The sequence below is a fragment of the Bufo bufo genome, chromosome 3 (assembly GCF_905171765.1).
Source record: "Bufo bufo chromosome 3, aBufBuf1.1, whole genome shotgun sequence".
Taxonomy (NCBI): domain Eukaryota; kingdom Metazoa; phylum Chordata; class Amphibia; order Anura; family Bufonidae; genus Bufo; species Bufo bufo.
The window spans coordinates 398,160,306-398,179,820 of record NC_053391.1 but is presented as its reverse complement, the minus strand read 5'-3'; the positions used below and the strand labels follow the sequence as shown (position 1 = coordinate 398,179,820).

At 38.2% G+C, this 19,515-nt stretch overlaps 1 protein-coding gene across 1 annotated transcript in view; it reads right to left on the bottom strand.

Moving 5' to 3' along the window:
- Window positions 1–19,264, bottom strand: part of CALN1 (calneuron 1) — a 489,140-nt gene extending 469,876 nt beyond the window's left edge. The window contains exon 1 of the mRNA XM_040424816.1: window positions 19,144–19,264. Within this exon, the coding sequence (XP_040280750.1) occupies window positions 19,144–19,264 (121 nt within the window). The remainder of the gene's footprint in view (window positions 1–19,143) is intronic.
- Between the last annotated feature and the right edge of the window lie 251 nt (window positions 19,265–19,515).

The following is a 19,515-nucleotide window of genomic DNA, read 5'->3' as shown; positions in this document are numbered from 1 at the left end:
AATATGCGTGGAAAAACCTGCAGGTATTTCGCAACATGTGCAGACTGCTTTACACTGCCTGACGCCAACTGCCTGCAACTGCCCCCGTTGCTCCTAGACTCATTTGCATATATTTAAATTTCATTTTTCTCAATAATCGTGGCCCAAATGAACATGGGACCAACACAGATGCCTTCAGCTACCAAGAGCACATATGACAGGTCAGCCAGTTTCATAGGTACAAATCTGCTGACAGATGCCCTTTAACCCCTTAAGGACTCAGCCCTATTTCACCTTAAGGACCAGCCCATTTTTTGCAAATCTGAACAGTGTCACTTTAAGTGCTGATAACTTTAAAACCCTTTGACTTATCCAGGCCATTCTGAGAATGTTTTTTCGTCACATATTGTACTTCATGACACTGGTAAAATGAAGTAAAAAAAAATCATTTTTATTTATAAAAAAAATACCAAATTTACCAAAAATTTGTAAAAAAATTGCAAATTTTCAAGTTTCAATTTCTCTACTTCTATAATACATAGTAATACCTCCAAAAATAGTTATTACTTTACATTCCCCATATGTCTACTTCATGTTTGGATCATTTTGGGAATGATAATTAATTTTTTGGGGATGTTACAAGGCTTAGAAGCAAATCCAGTTTTTAGGGACCAGTTCAGGTCTGAAGTCACTTTGCGAAGCTTACATAATAAAAAACCACCCAAAAATGACCCCATTCTATAACTTATACCCCTCAAGGTATTCAAAACAGATTTTACAAACTTTGTTAACCCTTTAGGTGTTCCACAAGAATTAATGGAAAATAGAGATACAATTTAAAAATTTCACTTTTTTGGCATATTTTCCATTTGAATTATTTTTTTCCAGTTACAAAGCAAGGGTTAACAGCCAAACCAAACTCAATATTTATGGCCCTGATTCTGTAGTTTACAGAAACACCCCATATGTGGTCGTAAACTGCTGTACGGGCACACGGCAGGGCGCAGAAGGAAAAGGAATGCCATACAGCTTTTGGAAGGCAGGTTTTGTTGTACTGTTTTTTTTGACAACATGTCCCGTTTGAAGCTCCCTGATGCAACCCTAGAGTAGAAACTCCATAAAAGTGACCCCATCTAAGAAACTACACCCCTCAAGGTATTCAAAACTGATTTTACAAACGTTGTTAACCCTTTAGGTGTTCCACAAGAATTAATGGAAAATAGAGATACAATTTAAAAATTTAACTTTTTTGGCAGATTTTCCATTTGAATTATTTTTTTCCAGTTACAAAGCAAGGGTTAACAGCCAAACCAAACACAATATTTATGGCCCTGATTCTGTAGTTTACAGAAACACCCCATATGTGGTCTTAAACCGCTGTACGGGCACACGGCAGGGCGCAGAAGGAAAGGAATGCCATACAGTTTTTGGGAGGCAGGTTTTGTTGGACTGTTTTTTTTTACACCCATGTCCCATTTGAAGCCCCCTGATGCACCCCTAGAGTAGAAACTCCATATAAGTGAGCCCATCTAAGAAACTACACCCCTCAAGGTATTCAAAACTGATTTTACAAACGTCATTAACCCTTTAGGTGCTCCACAAGAATTAATGAAAAATAGAGATACAATTTCAAAATTTCACTTTTTTGGCAGATTTTCCATTTTAATACATTTTTTCCGGTTACAAAGCAAGGGTTAACAGCCAAACCAAACTCAATATTTATGGCCCTGATTCTGTAGTTTACAGAAACACCCCATATGTGGTCGTAAACCGCTGTACGGGCACACAGCAGGGCGCAGAAGGAAAGGAATGCCATACAGTTTTTGGAAGGCAGGTTTTGCTGGACTGGTTTATTTGACACCCATGTCCCATTTGAAGCCCCCCTGATGCACCCCTAGAGTAGAAACTCCAGAAAAGTGGCCCCATTTTAGAAACTACAGGATAGGGTGGCAGTATTGTTGGTACTAGTTTAGGGTACATATGATTTTTGGTTGCTCTATATTACACTTTTTGTGAGGCAAGATAACAAGAAATAGCTGTTTTGGCACGGTTTTTATTTTTTGTTATTTACAACATTCATCTGACAGGTTAGATCATGTGATATTTTTATAGACCAGGTTGTCACGGATGCGGCGATACCTAATATATATACTTTTTTTTATTTATGTAAGTTTTACACAATGATTTCATTTTTGAAGCAAAAAAAAATCATGTTTTAGTGATTCCATAGTCTGAGAGCCATAATTTTTTCAGTTTTTGGGCGATTACCTTGGGTAGGGTATGATTTTTCCGGGATGAGATGACGGTTTTATTGGCACTATTTTGGTGTGTGTGTGACTTTTTGATCGCTTGCTATTACACTTTTTGTGATGTAAGGTGACAAAAAATGGTTTATTTAGCACAGTTTTTATTTTTTATTTTTTACGGTGCTCATCTGAGAGGTTAGGTCATGTGATATTTTTATAGAGCTGGTCGATACGAACGTGGCGATACCAAATATGTATACTTTTTTTTATTTATGTAAGTTTTACACAATAACAGCTTTTTTCAAACAAAAAAAATGATGTTTTAGTATTTCCATATTCTGAGCCATAGTTGTCTCAGGTAGGGGCTCATTTTTTACCATTTTTTTTTAAACTTTATTTGGGGAAAATTACGTTTTTGTTTATTTTTACTTGAAACTTTTTTTGGGGGGAAAACTTTATTTTTTCAACTTTTTTCAACTTTTTTGTCCCTCAAAAAATATTCTACATTTTTCAAACCAGCTCCTGGAGCTGAAAGCTTTTGTAATTGCATGTAATTAAACATTTTGTATAGACACTGAGTTATTCACTGAAATATATCTGTATAGTACCACCTGCTGTTTTCCCAATTTCTAATTTCTCTGTCCTGTCCACTGAGATGGAAGCACATGTTCAGTTCCATCCTTCAACTGCCATCAGCTGCGTTAGAAAGGACATGCCCCCTGAGAAAAAATGCACACCTCCGTAGCTTCTAGCTTGAAATACGTCTAGTAGAACAGTTGAAGGAATGAATGGGGAGATCTCTGGATCTATGTGCAGTACAGGGTGAGTTCTACATTTGTTTGGAAGAGACAGTCATGTACTATATGATATCCGATGTTCATTTTGTACATTACTCATTGGATAACCCCTTTAAGTCTCACTGATTAGCTGCAAGGATGGCATCATAACAGCAACTGTGTAAGGAGCAGGACCGACAACAAGGGCTACATACCTAAACTGCAAATTTCAAGGGCGCATCTTCCTTCAGGTATTGTGTGCTAAATTTATTAAGGCTAATTTCCCTTTCCGCTATTGAGATCCTTCATAGGATTTCAATAGGGGGATAAAACGCTTCTGTACCAATTCATTGTCTATGGGGACAAAACTGAACTGAACGGAACTGAATGTGCCAAAATGCTTTCGGTTCCGTTTGGCTGCATCCCCATTGTGGACAGAATAATGCTGCAAACAGAGTTTTTCTGTCCGATATGTGGCGTGGAGCAAGACGGATCCGTCATGACTCACAATGTAAGTCAATGGGGACAGATCTGTTTTCTTTGGATCCGTCTTGGCTATGTTAAAGATAATACAACCGGATCTGTTCATAACGGAGGCAGACGGTTAAATTATGAGTAACAGAAGCGTTTTTGCTGATCCATGACGGAACCAGCAAAAACGCTGATGTGAAAGTAGCCTAAAAGGTGTTCACCTGTTAATAAATTTGTTGCAATGTACTCCGATAGACTTTTATGTAAGACTGTTGTATAATACAGGCAGTTGCACAACAGCCATAAATCATTGGTGAGGGGATGAAGGAGATGATTAGCGATGAGCGGCAGGGGCAATATTCGAATTTGCGATATTTTGCGAATATTTGGGCGAATATTCGCCATATATTCGAGAATTAGCGAATTCATGATCTCCAGGCATTATTTTCTTGATTGCGAAAAATTCGCATAAAATTCGCATAAAATTTTCACATAAAAATTTGCACGAACTGGTATTTTAAAAAAAATCTAATATTCGCGATTACGAATATATTTAGCGATATTCTAAATATTCGCGAATTCTCGAAGTGCCGATATTCGCGATTAAAATTCGCAATTCGAATATTCGTGAGCAACACTAGAGATGATAAGCTCATGAATACAACAGACATAAAACTATGTCTCTGCGGTATTCACTCTTAGGGTCCTTTCACACGTCCGTTTAATGGGTCCGCATGCGTTCCACAATTCTGCGGAATGGGTGCAGACCCATTCATTCTGAATGGGGATGGAAATGATGCGGACAGCACACATTAAGCTGTCCGCATCCGCATTTCCGATCCGCGGCTCCGTACCTCTGGTCCGTGGCTCCCGAAAAAAAATAGAACATGTCCTATTCTTGTCCGCAATAGAGGACAAGAATGGGCATCTCTATAGGGGTGATAGCCTGGTGTATTGCAGATCCGCAATTTGCGGATCCGCAATATACTACGAATGTGTGAATGGACCCTAAGCTGCTGAAAAATGTTTATCTTTTGATCTATTAGCCTAGCAGACTTGTCCTGATAATATATTGCTTTTAAAAGAATCTGCCAAATTGTGCTTGCAGCCCTATCTGTGGGACCATGCTATAGAGAAGGAGCTGCTAAGCAGATTGACACATAGGGGCACATGTATTAAGACTCTTTTTTTTACACGTTGGTCTTAATAAAAGCCCATAGCTAGTAATGGATCCACCAAAGTTAATGCTCGTTCCCACGACTGTATGGCTTTTTCAGTGTTTTGCGGGCCATTTTTAACGGATCAGTTTTTCCCTTTTTTTTTTATCAGTAGTGTTTCCGGTTCCGTTCTGTTTTTCCATTCCGTTTTTCCGTATGAAATATATACTATACAGTAATTACATAGAAAAAATTGGGCTGGGCATAACATTTTCAATATAAGGTTCCGCAAAAACGTATGTGTTCCTTTTTTTGTGGACCCATTGATGAATGGAGCCACGGAACGTGATTTGCAAGCAATAATAGGACATGTTCTACATATCTTTGAACGGAATGGAAAAACTGAAATACGGAAACGGAATGCATACGGAGTACATTGCTTTTTTTTTTGAGGAACCATTGAAATGAATGGTTCAGTTTACGGATCGTATACGGAACGCAAAAAACGGCCTGTATACGGAACGCAAAAAACATTTGTGTGAACGAGCCCTTATAAGAGGAGCAGGTCTCTCCATAATTTCAGCGCATTCAGCACCAGTTCTAAATTTAAGACAGCTTTTAGACCATTTAGACCATTTTCAACACCTAAAACAGGCATAGAAAATGGTGAATAAGACGGGGCTGCAAGCCTGTCCCCTTGCCCTCCCACACCACGCCCACAATTTAAGACCTGGCGTTGTGCCGTCATCTGCAACGGAAATACACCTAATTTAGGTGTATTTCAGAATAGTAAATGACCCCCATAGTTTTGCAGAAAAATGTATATAATATGTATTTTACACATTTAAATCCCTGCTCTTACAGAATTTAGGAGCTATGCATGCGGTCCTACTTAGTGAATGACCAATTACCTTATAAGCACATACATACAAGGATAGGTGTGTCAATAACTTAATAGAATCGCTAACCTGATTACTAAGCACAGACTGAGCAGACATTGAAATGTATATACAAGTTATACTGAATCTTCACAAAACTATATATCAATCTGCTCAGCTCCTCCTGCTCTATACCATGTCTCTTTAAATTAGAGATTTCCCGAACTATTCGCCGGCGAACAGTTCCCGACGAACATAGCTTGTTCGCGTTCGCCGCGGCGGGCGAACATATGCGATGTTCGGTCCGCCCCCTATACATCATCATTGAGCAAACTTTGTCCCTGTACCTCACAGTCAGCAGACATATTCCAGCCAATCAGCATACCCTCCCTCCCAGACCCTCCCACCTCCTATCAAAAAGCAAGGACAGCATCCATCCTAGATTCATTCTGAAGCTGCAGTGTCACAAAATTGACTAAGTTGTAATCGCAATGCGATTAATACAGGTTATATTAATCGCATTGCGAATTCAACTTAAAACTGGGTTCCTAATGGTTGTATTGCTAGAATATAACAAAGATTGAGAATATAGTGCTATATTCGTTATATTCGTGAATTCTAGCAATACAACCATTAGGAACTCAGATCTAAGTTGTAATCGCAATGCGATTAATACAGGTTATATTAATCGCATTGCGAATTCAACTTACCACACTCTGCGTCAACTAAGTAATTTTCCATGGGAGTTTTGCCATGGATCCCCCTCCGGCATGCCACAGTCCAGGTGTTAGTCCCCTTGAAACAACTTTTCCATCACTATTGTGGCCAGAAAGAGTCCCTGTGGGTTTTAAAATTCGCCTGTCTATTGAAGTCTATGGCGGTTCGCCCGGTTCGCCAGTTCGCGAACATTCGCGGAAGTTCGCGTTCGCCGTTCGCGAACGGAAAATTTTATGTTCGCGACATCTCTACTTTAAATGGGAACTACAGGGTGGGCCATTTATATGGATACACCTTAATAAAATGGGAATGGTTGGTGATATTAACTTCCTGTTTGTGGCACATTAGTATATGTGAGGGGGGAAACTTTTCAAGATGGGTGGTGACCATGGCGGCCATTTTGAAGTCGGCCATTTTGAATCCAACTTTTGTTTTTTCAATAGGAAGAGGGTCATGTGACACATCAAACTTATTGGGAATTTCACAAGAAAAACAATGGTGTGCTTGGTTTTAACGTAACTTTATTCTTTCATGAGTTATTTACAAGTTTCTGACCACTTATAAAATGTGTTCAATGTGCTGCCCATTGTGTTGGATTGTCAATGCAATCCTCTTTTACCCACTCTTCACACACTGATAGCAACACCGCAGGAGAAATGCTAGCACAGGCTTCCAGTATCCGTAGTTTCAGGTGCTGCACATCTCGTATCATCTGAAGGCAATCGTCTATGCTGTGAAGATACGAGATGTGCAGCACCAAAAACTACGGATTCTGGAAGCCTGTGCTAGCATTTCTCATGCAGTGTTGCTATCAGTGTGTGAAGAGTGGGAGAAGAGGGTTGCATTAACAATCCAACACAATGGGCAGCACATTGAACACATTTTATAAGTGGTCAGAAACTTGTAAATAACTCATGAAAGAATAAGGTTACGTTAAAACCAAGCACACCATTGTTTTTCTTGTGAAATTCCCAATAAGTTTGATGTGTCATATGACCCTCTTCCTATTGAAAAAACAAAAGTTGGATTCAAAATGGCCGACTTCAAAATGGTCGCCATGGTCACCACCCATCTTGAAAAGTTTCCCCCCTCACATATACTAATGTGCCACAAACAGGAAGTTAATATCACCAACCATTCCCATTTTGTTAAGGTGTATCCATATAAATGGCCCACCCTGTACATTATGTATTCAGTATTTTGATAAGATGTACTTAAAATTCAACTATAAAATGAAGGGTTACGTTTAAAAAATTGAAATATGACACATTCATAAACTGCCTCTTACACTGCTACATTAAATTATACTTTTTTAATCAAAAATATTCTATTTAACTTGTCTTTTAGGCTCACAGATGTTATCAGCAATCATAAGAATGAATGAAAGCGGCTTATCTCACAGCATCTAGTCGGCTGTTTTTAATGACATATTTATATGATTTTGCAGTAAAAATACTAACTATGCAAGAGCAATACTGAAAGGTCATTGCAATCAATGGTAAAATATTCTTGTCTGCTTAGATATGTAACACCTAATAAATCAGTATTACACATTCTGGAATGATGGAAACATAATATGATTGTGTCCTTAAAAATCTTACAGCCAGCTTGCCTTTGGTGATCATACACTTAAATGTTAAGAAATTACATAAACAACACTTCTATGCTAAATTGCACAAATATGTAATAATTGAAATGGATTAGAATATCCCAGATTTTATTATAAAGTTATAATACACTTTGCATAATGATCCTCCAGCTACTGTCTGAATAAGCACTCTCATGAGCACTGCAGAGACAGGACATGTCCATTACATGCTATGTTGTTCCAGTGCCTAGTTCGGTTGCTGCAGCTAGTGAAACCTGCTGATCGTCGGGGGTTCCCAGGAGTCAGACCTCTGCCAATCTGATATCATCTTAAGGATGGGTCATCAATATATATTTCCCGGGGGAAAAAAACTTTTAATAACTGGAAAACACCACTTCCATGAAGAACACCCATACACCTAAGCTAGACTAAACGCACTTTTCCCAGACTGGAAGAACTCTCTGAATGAAACACCTTCCAGACCTCCGCCAAAACATGTTTGGTCTTTAGAGATTTTTAAACAGCAGAGGACTGCGGCTAATGTTTTTTGACAAGCTTAAAAAAAATAAAAGCTAAAATCTCTCTCCTTTCAATAAAAAAAAAAACAAAACAATACATCATGGGCATTGGCATGACTGATTACTACTGCACTATTAAAATATAAAAATATTATTCCCGAATGGCATAATGGAAAAACAAATTCAAATTGGCCGATTCACCATTTTTTCATCACTTCACCACCCCTTCTCAAAATAAAAATGAAATAAAAAGTGATCAAAAAAATCAATACAGATCGTCCCACAAAAAATTATTCCTCCATAGACATAACTATAAAAAGCTATGGAGGTCAAAATATGGCGATAAAAAGAAAAAATTCATTTTTTTCCAAAGTTTTTTTTTTTCTGAATTAAAGGGGTATTCCCATCACATACAATGGGGGCATATCGCTAGGATATGCCCCCATTGTTTGGTAGGTCCAGGTCCCCCCTCTGGTATCCGCACCTACAACGAGAACGGAGGGGGGAGAGCTGTGGCTGGAGGACCCCGGGTTTCCCAGGGTCCATCCACCACCAAGCGCTGGCAAATTATGTCTAAAGCATCCGTTTGGGGACTATATCCGAAAATAGAGATACACTGTAAATGCAGTGTGAGTAAACCCTAGCAAATGACATGGGATTGAATTAATACAAAAAGACAAGCAATAAATTTGATCCATGGAATTCATCTGGGGGCCAAGTAGGAATTTTCTTGCATGTAAGGTGGATGTTTTTTTACGAAGCAGATGTGGATCAGATGTCACTTGAACAGATTTTGTTTGGGGACACTCCAAAGGCATTATCCAAGTGGCTCCCTTGATATTCACTCTTTAACCTCAGTACAGGAATCTGGACTTTACTACAGGGAAACCACCAGGTCTCTATTCAAGTGACTGCTGACCCATGGGGGACACTGGTGCAGAGCACCGAGGGATTGGGCAAATCCGTGGTCAGCAAATCTGTGGTCAGTAACAGGATGATGTCAGGGCAGCAAGCTCAGAGTCAAAACAGAGATCAAGCAGAGGTAAGTCAGGCAGAGAAGGGTAAAATCTGGGAAAAGGCAAAATTCGGTACACAGACAGACACCTGTAGAATAGCACACCTTTGCAGGACACTAGCAGATTAAAACCTATTGCTCAGTCACGTTCCCACAGAGGAAGGCACCTTAAGTACCCCAAGGTGGTCAGCCCTTGGCTGGTGAACATTAGAGTGTGCATGTACTGGCCATTTAAACGCTGGAAGGAGCATGCACACACTAAAGGCAGAAAGAAAGCAGGGCACAGTCTGTGTGGCGGCACATAGCTACACTAGTGGCCAGGTCTGCCAGGAAGGAGGAAAGGGAGCCCAGAGAATGGTTTCACATTACATTGCACATCCTGAAGGTGTCTGAGAGACTTATTTTGAGAATCTTACAGGGCGACACTGGGCTATGTATTGACCCCCTCCAATTTTCCTATAAATAGCAGGTCAGACTTGAGGACAGGGCAATATATCTGCTACATAGGATGCTGTCTTATATGGAGGAGAGGGAAAACACAGTTAAAATCACCTTCTTTGATTTCTCTAGTACTTTCAACAGCATCTTCCCTGAGCTATTGGACAGAAAACTAATAAAATCTGGGATATCACGTCAACTAAGAACATGGATTGTGACTACCTGTCGATGGGGAAGGGGAAAACACCAAATACACACACAAAAAAAATTGACAACAGTCTAGGCCTCAAAAGCTAAGGATGAGGGAAGGTGACCTCCTAGTAATCTCTAGGCCTTTCACTAACTCCTGCCAGTATGAGCAGATCCTGATGATGGAAATACTCATTGGCCGGATATGCCCTGCTAAAACTGACGAGCCTTAGAATAGGTGGCAGGAGACGAGACAGCTGGTTCCTTCCTAGATGAAGAAACCTGCGTCTCCCTGAGGCCTAGAACCAAAACACACCACAGAAAAACAAACAGAACAGGCAACTTGTACTTAGCTTTGAGATGAATGGAGAAGGAGGAGATCCAAGACAAACAAGCTCTAGCAACTCCGCATGGTCAGCAGTGTGAGGCGGATCTAAATAGTGCCTCATCACTGATAACAAGCAGAACCTGAGGAGAGGTGAGATCCTGCCAAACAACAACATACAAAGAGGAAAACAGAGAGACCTGTCAGATAGCCTCACGTGCAGCAAGTCTATCCGATCTTCTCACCTCTGTCACGATAGGGACCGTGACACTACCTGACCAATAGACCACAATTTGTACACTGGGGAAAGTACAAGTGCAAGTACAACAGTACAATCACTGTTTCTCTTTTGACTATACGAGCAAATTCCAATACAACAGTGACCTCAGTTATAGTGGGCTGCATCAAAGTGGGGTGCGAGTCTGACATGAGGATCCAGCATAAGGGCCTATAAAGAGAATAGGCTGCAAAAGCTAATCAGGAAGGAGGGAGCGTGGTGCATCATCTTCTAGAGAAATTCGATAATGTTGTGGAGAAAAGAATGCTGAAAAAGCTGTGTACTATACCAAAACAAGTTAACCATCTGCTTTACCAGCTAGTGAACAGCCAACACAGTTCCTCTAATTTAGTCATCTGTGATGCAACATATATCCAGGAGATCCTTTGTACCCATGTCAATTTTAAAATAAAATAAATCACTTTCTACAAATAGAATTAGACAGAAGCTAGGAAAGAAGGGCATTGCTTCTATTCCTCCTACAGGTTATCTGTGTTCTTGTGTAATCGTATATAATTATATGTGATATTGTGTAATTATGTGTACTACAGTTGGTTGTATGAGCTGCTGTACTAGCAATTAAATTTCTCCCTGGGATCAATAAAGATGTATCATATTGTATCATGTTATCATTTACTTTTAAAGTCAAATTTTACTTCTCTGGAAAGAAAAATATATATATTTCACAGTCTACAGGAAATAGGTCAAACTACCAAAGATATAGTATTTTATGGTGTAATTTATCTTTTCAGCCAGTCCAGTAGAGAATATAAGGAATATAATTCAACTTTTATGGCAAAGTAGAACTGCTGCAACTCTCAAAGAGTTTATGCTTAAAGATAAATGGATACTTGTGTGCTTTAACATTTAAACATTCAATAAAAGATTAAAATACCCATCAAAGATTCACACCTCAAAGACCTCTAGTGGAATAAAAGTATTAGGAGCATCTGCGAGAGTGGATTAATTAAATTGATCAATAAGAAGCTGTTAAAAATTCAGCTAACTTTCTTAACTTAAAGCGTAACTAAGCTTTGAATCACATTTTTAAACATGGAAATTAAGCTTATATCTTACAGTCATGTGAAAAAATTAGGACACCCTTTGAAAGCATGTGGTTTTTTGTAACATTTTTAATAAATGGTTATTTCATCTCCGTTTCAACAATACAGAGAGATTAAAGTAATCCAACTAAACAAAGAAAACTGAAGAAAAGTCTTTTCAAGATCTTCTGTAAATGTCATTCTACAAAAATGCCTATTCTAACTGAGGAAAAAGATAGGACACCCTCACATGTATTCCCTCTTAAATTGGCTCAGATCTCACACAGGTATATCACACCAGGTGCACATAATTAGTAGATCGTTACTCTGCATGTTGAATGAGGCTTGCCCTATTTAAACCTCAGACATTTAGTTTGGTGTGCTCCTGACTGTTGAAGTGAGAGTGAGCACCATGGTGAGAGCAAAAGAGCTGTCAGAGGACTTCAGAAAAAAGATTGTAGCAGCCTATGAGTCTGGGAAGGGATTTAAAAAGATCTCAAAAGATTTTGAAATCAGCCATTCCACTGTCCGGAAGATAGTCTACAAGTGGAGGGCTTTCAAAACAACTGCCAACATGCCCAGGACTGGTCGCCCCAGCAAGTTCACCCCAAGAGCAGACCGCAAGATGCTAAAAGAGGTATCCAAAAACCCTAAAGTGTCATCTCGAGAACTACAGCAGGCTCTGGCTACTGTTGATGTAGAAGTACATGCCTCTACAATCAGAAAGAGACTGTACAAGTTTAACTTGCATGGGAGGTGTGCAAGGAGGAAACCTTTGCTTTCCAAGAGAAACATCGAGGCCAGACTGACATTTGCCAGCGATAAAGTTGACAAAGACCAGGACTTCTGGAATAATGTTCTTTGGACAGATGAGTCCAAAATTGAATTATTTGGACACAACAGCAGAGGACATGTTTGGCGTAAACCAAACACAGCATTCCAAGAAAAGAACCTCATACCAACTGTGAAGCATGGAGGTGGAAGAGTCATGGTTTGGGGCTGCTTTGCTGCAGCAGGACCTGGTCAGCTCACCATCATAGAATCCACGATGAATTCTACTGTGTATCAGAAGGTGCTTGAAGAACATGTGAGACCATCAGTTAGAAAATTAAAGCTGAAGCGGAACTGGACCATGCAACATGACAATGACCCAAAACATACTAGTAAATCAACCAAAGATTGGCTGAAAAAGAAGAAATGGAGAGTCCTGGAATGGCCAAGTCAAAGTCCAGATTTGAATCCCATTGAGATGCTGTGGGGTGACTTGAAAAGGGCTGTACGTGCAAGAAACCCCTCAAACATCTCACAGCTGAAAAAGTTCTGCATTGAGGAGTGGGGTAAAATTTCCTCAGACCGATGTCGAAGACTGGTAGATGGCTACAAGAACCGTCTCACTGCAGTTATTTCAGCCAAAGGAGGTAACACTCGCTATTAGGGGCAAGGGTGTCCTATCTTTTTCCTCAGTTAGAATAGGCATTTTTGTAGAATGACATTTACAGAAGATCTTGAAAAGACTTTTCTTCAGTTTTCTTTGTTTAGTCGGATTACTTTAATCTCTCTGTATTGTTGAAACGGAGATGAAATAACCATTTATTAAAAATGTTACAAAAAACCACATGCTTTCAAAGGGTGTCCTAATTTTTTCACAAGACTGTAAATATCAGAACAATTCTGTTAAAAGGGTATCCCCACATTGTAATGTTATGGGACCTTGCCCAGGATTTTTCTGGCCACTGTGTGGTGTGCCTGGGCTCTTCAATCAAGGATGGCAGAAGGAATAACTCTTATGCAATTCTAACTTGTAACATAATTTTTACTGATCTTATGTGGAGCAACAATCTTGCTGGTTACAAGTCTCACAAGACTGACTTTATGGTTACGATAGTCTCTTTAGAGGCAATTGGTTGAATAGTTACAATAGTCTCTATTAAAGAAACTGGCCACTTGGTCTCCAAGACTCTACTGGTGGCAAGGAGCTTACTTTCTCCTCTGAAGATAAACTCTGGTCATGAAGCTGCATCCCAATCAATCGGTGACAACAACTCTGCCCAAAAGCCACCTTTTTAGTGGCAGGGATAAAGTGGGTTCAGTGCTATTTCATGTAATCCATGGCTACTTTCCATATAATGTGCACTGTACGTATATAGACATGTCAACAGGCTGCATCTCCATGGTACACAAACATGTTCACATTCATCAGGTGTACCAAACTGTAAGCTTCAGCTAACTGCACTCACCGACTGCCTCAACTTAGCACAGTCATGCACCCACTCTCTACAGAGGTGCTTCACTCCCTGACCCTGAGGCAAACTGGCTGGTATGTTCCTCCTAACCTGCCCTATCCCAGATCTTCTGAACACTCAGGGGTGGGGGTGGGGGCTAGTAAGTATTATGGTCAATACTTAAAGGGATTCTCTGGGAATTAAGAAAATTAAATTACTTAAATTTTACCATATTTTAAATATATGCCCAAATACATTGCATTAGTTATAATGGTTTGTTTTATGTAGGGAGCAATAATTAGGAAAAATAAAATGGCAGCCATTCTATTAGTATACATAAAACCTGTCCTAATTACAAGGCAGCACAAATTACTTTGCAATACTGAGCTAGAGGGCTGCCTCATCCTCCTTTCTGCTCTACATGTCAAGGATTATGATTATGATCAACTGACACAGAACAGGAAGTCAGTAACTTCTCTATTCATTCCTATGAGCTGACATTGAGGCTTCCATAGGAATACATAGAAAAACTGACTTTTTGTACACACATAAGATGCTGTCTTATTTGGAGAGTCAAAGTATTGGTCACATGACACAGGTGAAGATCAAAAGGGAGGTTCATGACATCTATATCAAAAGTGTGCATGCAATAATGTAGTGCTTGAACAATACCCAAGTCTAACATAGTAACCATGGTACCGGCTCCAAAATCCACAAACAGCCTACATAGAAAAATGAGCCCACGACGTACCCATAAAATACAATCAAGCTTTATTATGTAAACAAAAGAGAATATAAAAATACTCTTGTTAAAAATCACATGATGCAAGAATAGGTGGCAGAAAAAGCACCATCAAGAGACCACATAATTACAAATGGGGATGAATATGGTAATATACGGAAGTAAATAATAGCTGAACTACATCCACTGGACAATGACCTGTAAGCAGCGTAACTGCGTCCAAACCAAATTGGAAGTACGGTAACTATGTCCAGACATGAAGTGAAAAAGCTGGTACCAATATTCAAAACTCACCCATATGTAAGTGTGGTCAATGGATTTTTATATTCTATTTATATTCCATTTTGTGTACATAATAAAGCTTCATTATATTTTATGGGTAGGTTGTGGGCTCATTTTTCCATGGGTTGTTTTTAGATTGTTTCTCACAAATACAGGCACTGGTAAGAAGATTACCTTCTCTACAGTTTTCATCATTCTAACAGATCAGGGAATACAATTTTTTTGTGGGAGTGCTTCTTTAATTTGTGGGAGTGCTTCTTTAATTTGGTGCAGGAACACAAAGGAAAGACAGATTTATTACTGACACAAGAATAACCTCAAACGATAAATGTATTTATTTTAATGGTCAATCCACGTAAAAAGGTACTCCATTAAATATGGTACAATATGATATGATGAGAATGTTAGCTGAGAAAATTGGTTACATTTATTCAAATTCAATTATTTCTAAATGTGAAATCATGCATGCTACTCTTCCAAAGCACATGTATTGTAAGAAAGTCTAAAAATATCTTTCCATTACCACATCAGATAAACCTGAAGATCAAATGGTTTGCCTTGTATTAATTAGATGAAAAGAAGTTGGTTTATCCAGAGGAAACCACAGCCGAAGCAGTCTCTGAGACTTGCTGAGTGTTAATATGGAGAATGTTTCTATATTTCCGGATTCTTCATTACATCAATGTGATGAATAAAACTGCTTTATACTGTAACTGAATTAGTATAGAACTGTAAAAAAAAAAAATTTTCATGAATTAGGCATCAATGACTCTCGATATGCCAAAACTTCCTGATACGTACATATTGGGGCAGAGCTACTAATCTGTCTGAGATTTAGTTGGTGTAAGTTTAGATTAGACAATCAAGATGCACCAAATGTATCAATGTGGCTAATAATGGAACAAAAATCTATTGCATCTATAGATTCTAAGGGAGCAATTTATCATTCCTTTTGTGCCAAATTATTGACATAAAAAATTGCAAAGATCGCCAATTTGCCACTTTCCCACTTTCCCAAGTGAGTGGAAAAGTTGACATGATTATCTATGCTAATAATTCTGACTCCCAATTTAGCTCTGCAACCTTTTAAAAAAAACGAAAACTCACTCCAGTAGGAGAGTGGTATAAAAAAAAATGGAGTTGTATTCCTAGACAAAAGTGTTAAAGATGCACCAAATTTATCAAACAATGTGCACCATTGAATACATTTTGTGCAACCTGTGTCAACACATATGCGAATTAAAATGGTCAACCCAAAAGATCCTCTCATAATGAATTCCCCATAAAAGTTGGCTTACTTTTTGTGCCAAAATTATAGTGCAATTTTGAAGCACATTGTCACTGGTGTTGAGAGAATCAAAGTTCATGAAGTGGACTTCGATCGGAATTTCAGGAAAAATTCAATTCGCCGTGAAGCCAAATTTCTTCATGCTTCATGGTATTAAATCGATTTTCCCTGAAATGGCGATAAAAATTAAAAAAATCTTTTTTTAATTAGCAAACACTAAAATGCTTTAATATGAATGTCATATGCCGCAATCAGCGATGAACGCAGCATCTGAGGAGTTAAATGACAGGGGTGGCGCAATAACCATTCCCTGTCATAGCACTTGCTATTTACAAAGAGATGTCCTTCATAACAAATCAATTTTTTTTTGTAAAATTTGGTGAAGTAGCCTATTTAAATGTTAGAGAATTTCACTCATCTCTTATTGTTACTACTCAAGCCATACCCCCTTCCACCAAGACACACCTTTTCTCACTGAGCCACACCTACTTGCCAAGAAAGACACAAATAGTGTCTAAGACACTTCATAAGAAAGATGTACATCATAAAATCTGTCTCAATTTGACCCATAACTCTGGCACATTTTCATTTGTAAATCTACTCCAATGTATTACATGAGTTGAATATACAGTATCATGAGGTTAATATGTGAAGAAAGTTTTGCTTGAGTCTGTGATGTTGTACTAAGCACCAAATTGATTAAACATCACATGTTCTTTGTTAAATTTGATGCATATTTAACATGTCTAGAAATGCTACTTCAGTTTCTTTTATACCACCCCCTACTGAATTGCAAACAAATTGCAAAAGAAGATTACTAAAAAGCCATAGGTGTCACAGAAACATAGCAAAAATGACTTTGGTATTTCATTAAATAAAAGATTTACAATCATTAAACCACCATGTGCGCCAAACCACAAAAAAGTATCTGGTTATTAAGACAGTTTAATGTAATAAAATGTTTCTCTTATTAAATACTTAATTTTGGGGATAAATCCATAAGTAAATGAGAAGGGAAATGCACTAAGGGTTTGACGAAAGGCCAGGTTAAATGACTGCAGGAACCTGACCCAGTCTATCACAAATCAGTTAAAAGCATGTTTAACTGAATACGGAAAGGAATACCAAAAGGATTGGGGCTCACACTAAAGATATAAATAAGGTTACTTTAAAGAGTTGCTTAACATCTCAAGTCCCAGCTATCAGCAGGAGGAAGCTTTGGTGCCTTCATATCATTTTAATAACATTACAGCCTCTGAGGACACCACATCCCCATTAAGATTCTCTACACTCATTACAATGAAGACAAGATGAACCTGCAAAGGGCCCTCTTATTCCTGAGACCCAATAACAGCCACATGAACTTTCTCTCGGGAACCTGGTGCAGAGTTGCCAACCATAATGTTTCTTTTTTCTGGACAACTTATCCTTAAATCAAATGTAGGCAACATTTTTAACGGACAAATTGGAAAACCATAATGAATTAGATTATAAGTAATACATGTCTATAGCTCAATATTCCGATAAGAACTCGTTACCAGCATTTACTGTGACATGTAAAATAATAACTACTGTACCACCAAAATAGTCTAGTCAAATAACAACAGCCTCCAAAAAATCAGACACATCTTTTTTTTTTCAAAGACACAGGAAAAAAGTTGCCTATTTTTATGGACTGTCCAAGAATTTCTAGGCGGTTGGCAACCCTGACCTGGTGACTCAGTGTGTCATGATACAGGTTCATATGTCCTAATAGTTATAAATTAGGATATTGCTGTAAATGTAATTTCCAAATATAGAAGCAAAGCTTTGTAACAAGGTAAACCTATATATCAGGCCACATATTTAGTTTTTTCACAAATGCATGTAATATAATTTAAATGCCGGAAAAGAAAATACTGAATTAAGAATAAAACATTGTAAATATACACAGTAAATATCTGTATTATCAGTGAAGCACATTGTTCTTGTCCTCATGTAACTTTATCAGATAAATGAGCATCTGGGTGCCACATCCTTCAGTTCACTGATGCTGACAACTGTTAACTACTGTCTGCTCCAAGCAAAACAAACAGAGCAATGCGATTTGTTTTCCTTATCTGATCCAAAGTTTGTTAACCTTGTTACTGCTTTTATAATCATCTAATCTTTAATACAGTTTGATCTTCTGCAATGTAACTGAAAACTATGTATCTATCACATATCTATCTATCTATCTATCTATCTATCTATCTATCTATCTATCTATCTATCTACTTTAGTAAGTTTCTGATTACATAGCTTATTGGGAAAATAACCATTATTTATGCCTTATTTTTAGAGTCACACTATAGATTCACACAATTTCATTACATTTTATAGAGAATGGTGTCAATAGAAAATTTCTAAATCATTTCATTTCAAAAATATCCCTGCATCCCCCTGAAAAAAGCTGAAAATCATGGCCACTATGGGTCTCACTTCCACCTAATTTACAGTTCCCTAGAAACAAAGACAAATAAGACAACAGAGAGCTAGCTGAGATCCTGAGCCTGATAAAAAGAACTGCTTCTATACTGCTTCTGAATTCACAGGAGTTTCCAGCTTTTTTGTAAATGTGATTTATCCCTCTATATATGTTCTGCGAGCTCTGAGAGCTGTACAGTGCTGGAAGATAGCACAGAAGGTAGACGCCCACTGCATGTAAGAGAAATGCATCTAGCTATGCAGCTGAAGAGGGGACTAATTAGGTTGAAAAAGACATTAGGGAAGCCCAATCAAGACCTGCTCCTTCATATTTATGAATGTACGATGAAGCACAGTCATTATGCAAATTATTATTTTTTGAAAACTCAGGTTTAAGTAAGATATTTCCATTTAACAGTAATACAAATCCCCTTACATCTTATCTCATAAATCTCAGTTTGTGAAGTGATACATTTAGTTATTGTATGCAGTGGATATGCAAAGTAAGAAGATACTTGTTAATCTAGAATTATTTTCCTAATCTTACCATCTAGTTCTTCCACTGAGATGTTAGCGAGCTGCTCACTGTCACTTCCTGTAGAAAGTGATCGGCTCAAGTAGTTATTCCCTTTGTACAACAAGCCTGCAGTCACATGATGGAATGGCATCTTCTTCCTGCATTCAGAGAAAGAGAAAATATTCAGTGTTACATGATTGTCAATCTATTGTTTGTGCTGAAATAAAATGCTGGTTTTAACAATTTTTTTCATTTGAATAGTTCTTTGCAAATGTATATTTTTATGAAGTAATTCCTGGTGTGTTCACACACAAGCTTACTGTACTGGCTTAGTTAGCAATGTGCAAAGCTTCTAAATCTTAAAATTGGTATCAAGTTACAATGTTGGGTTAACGCCTTAAC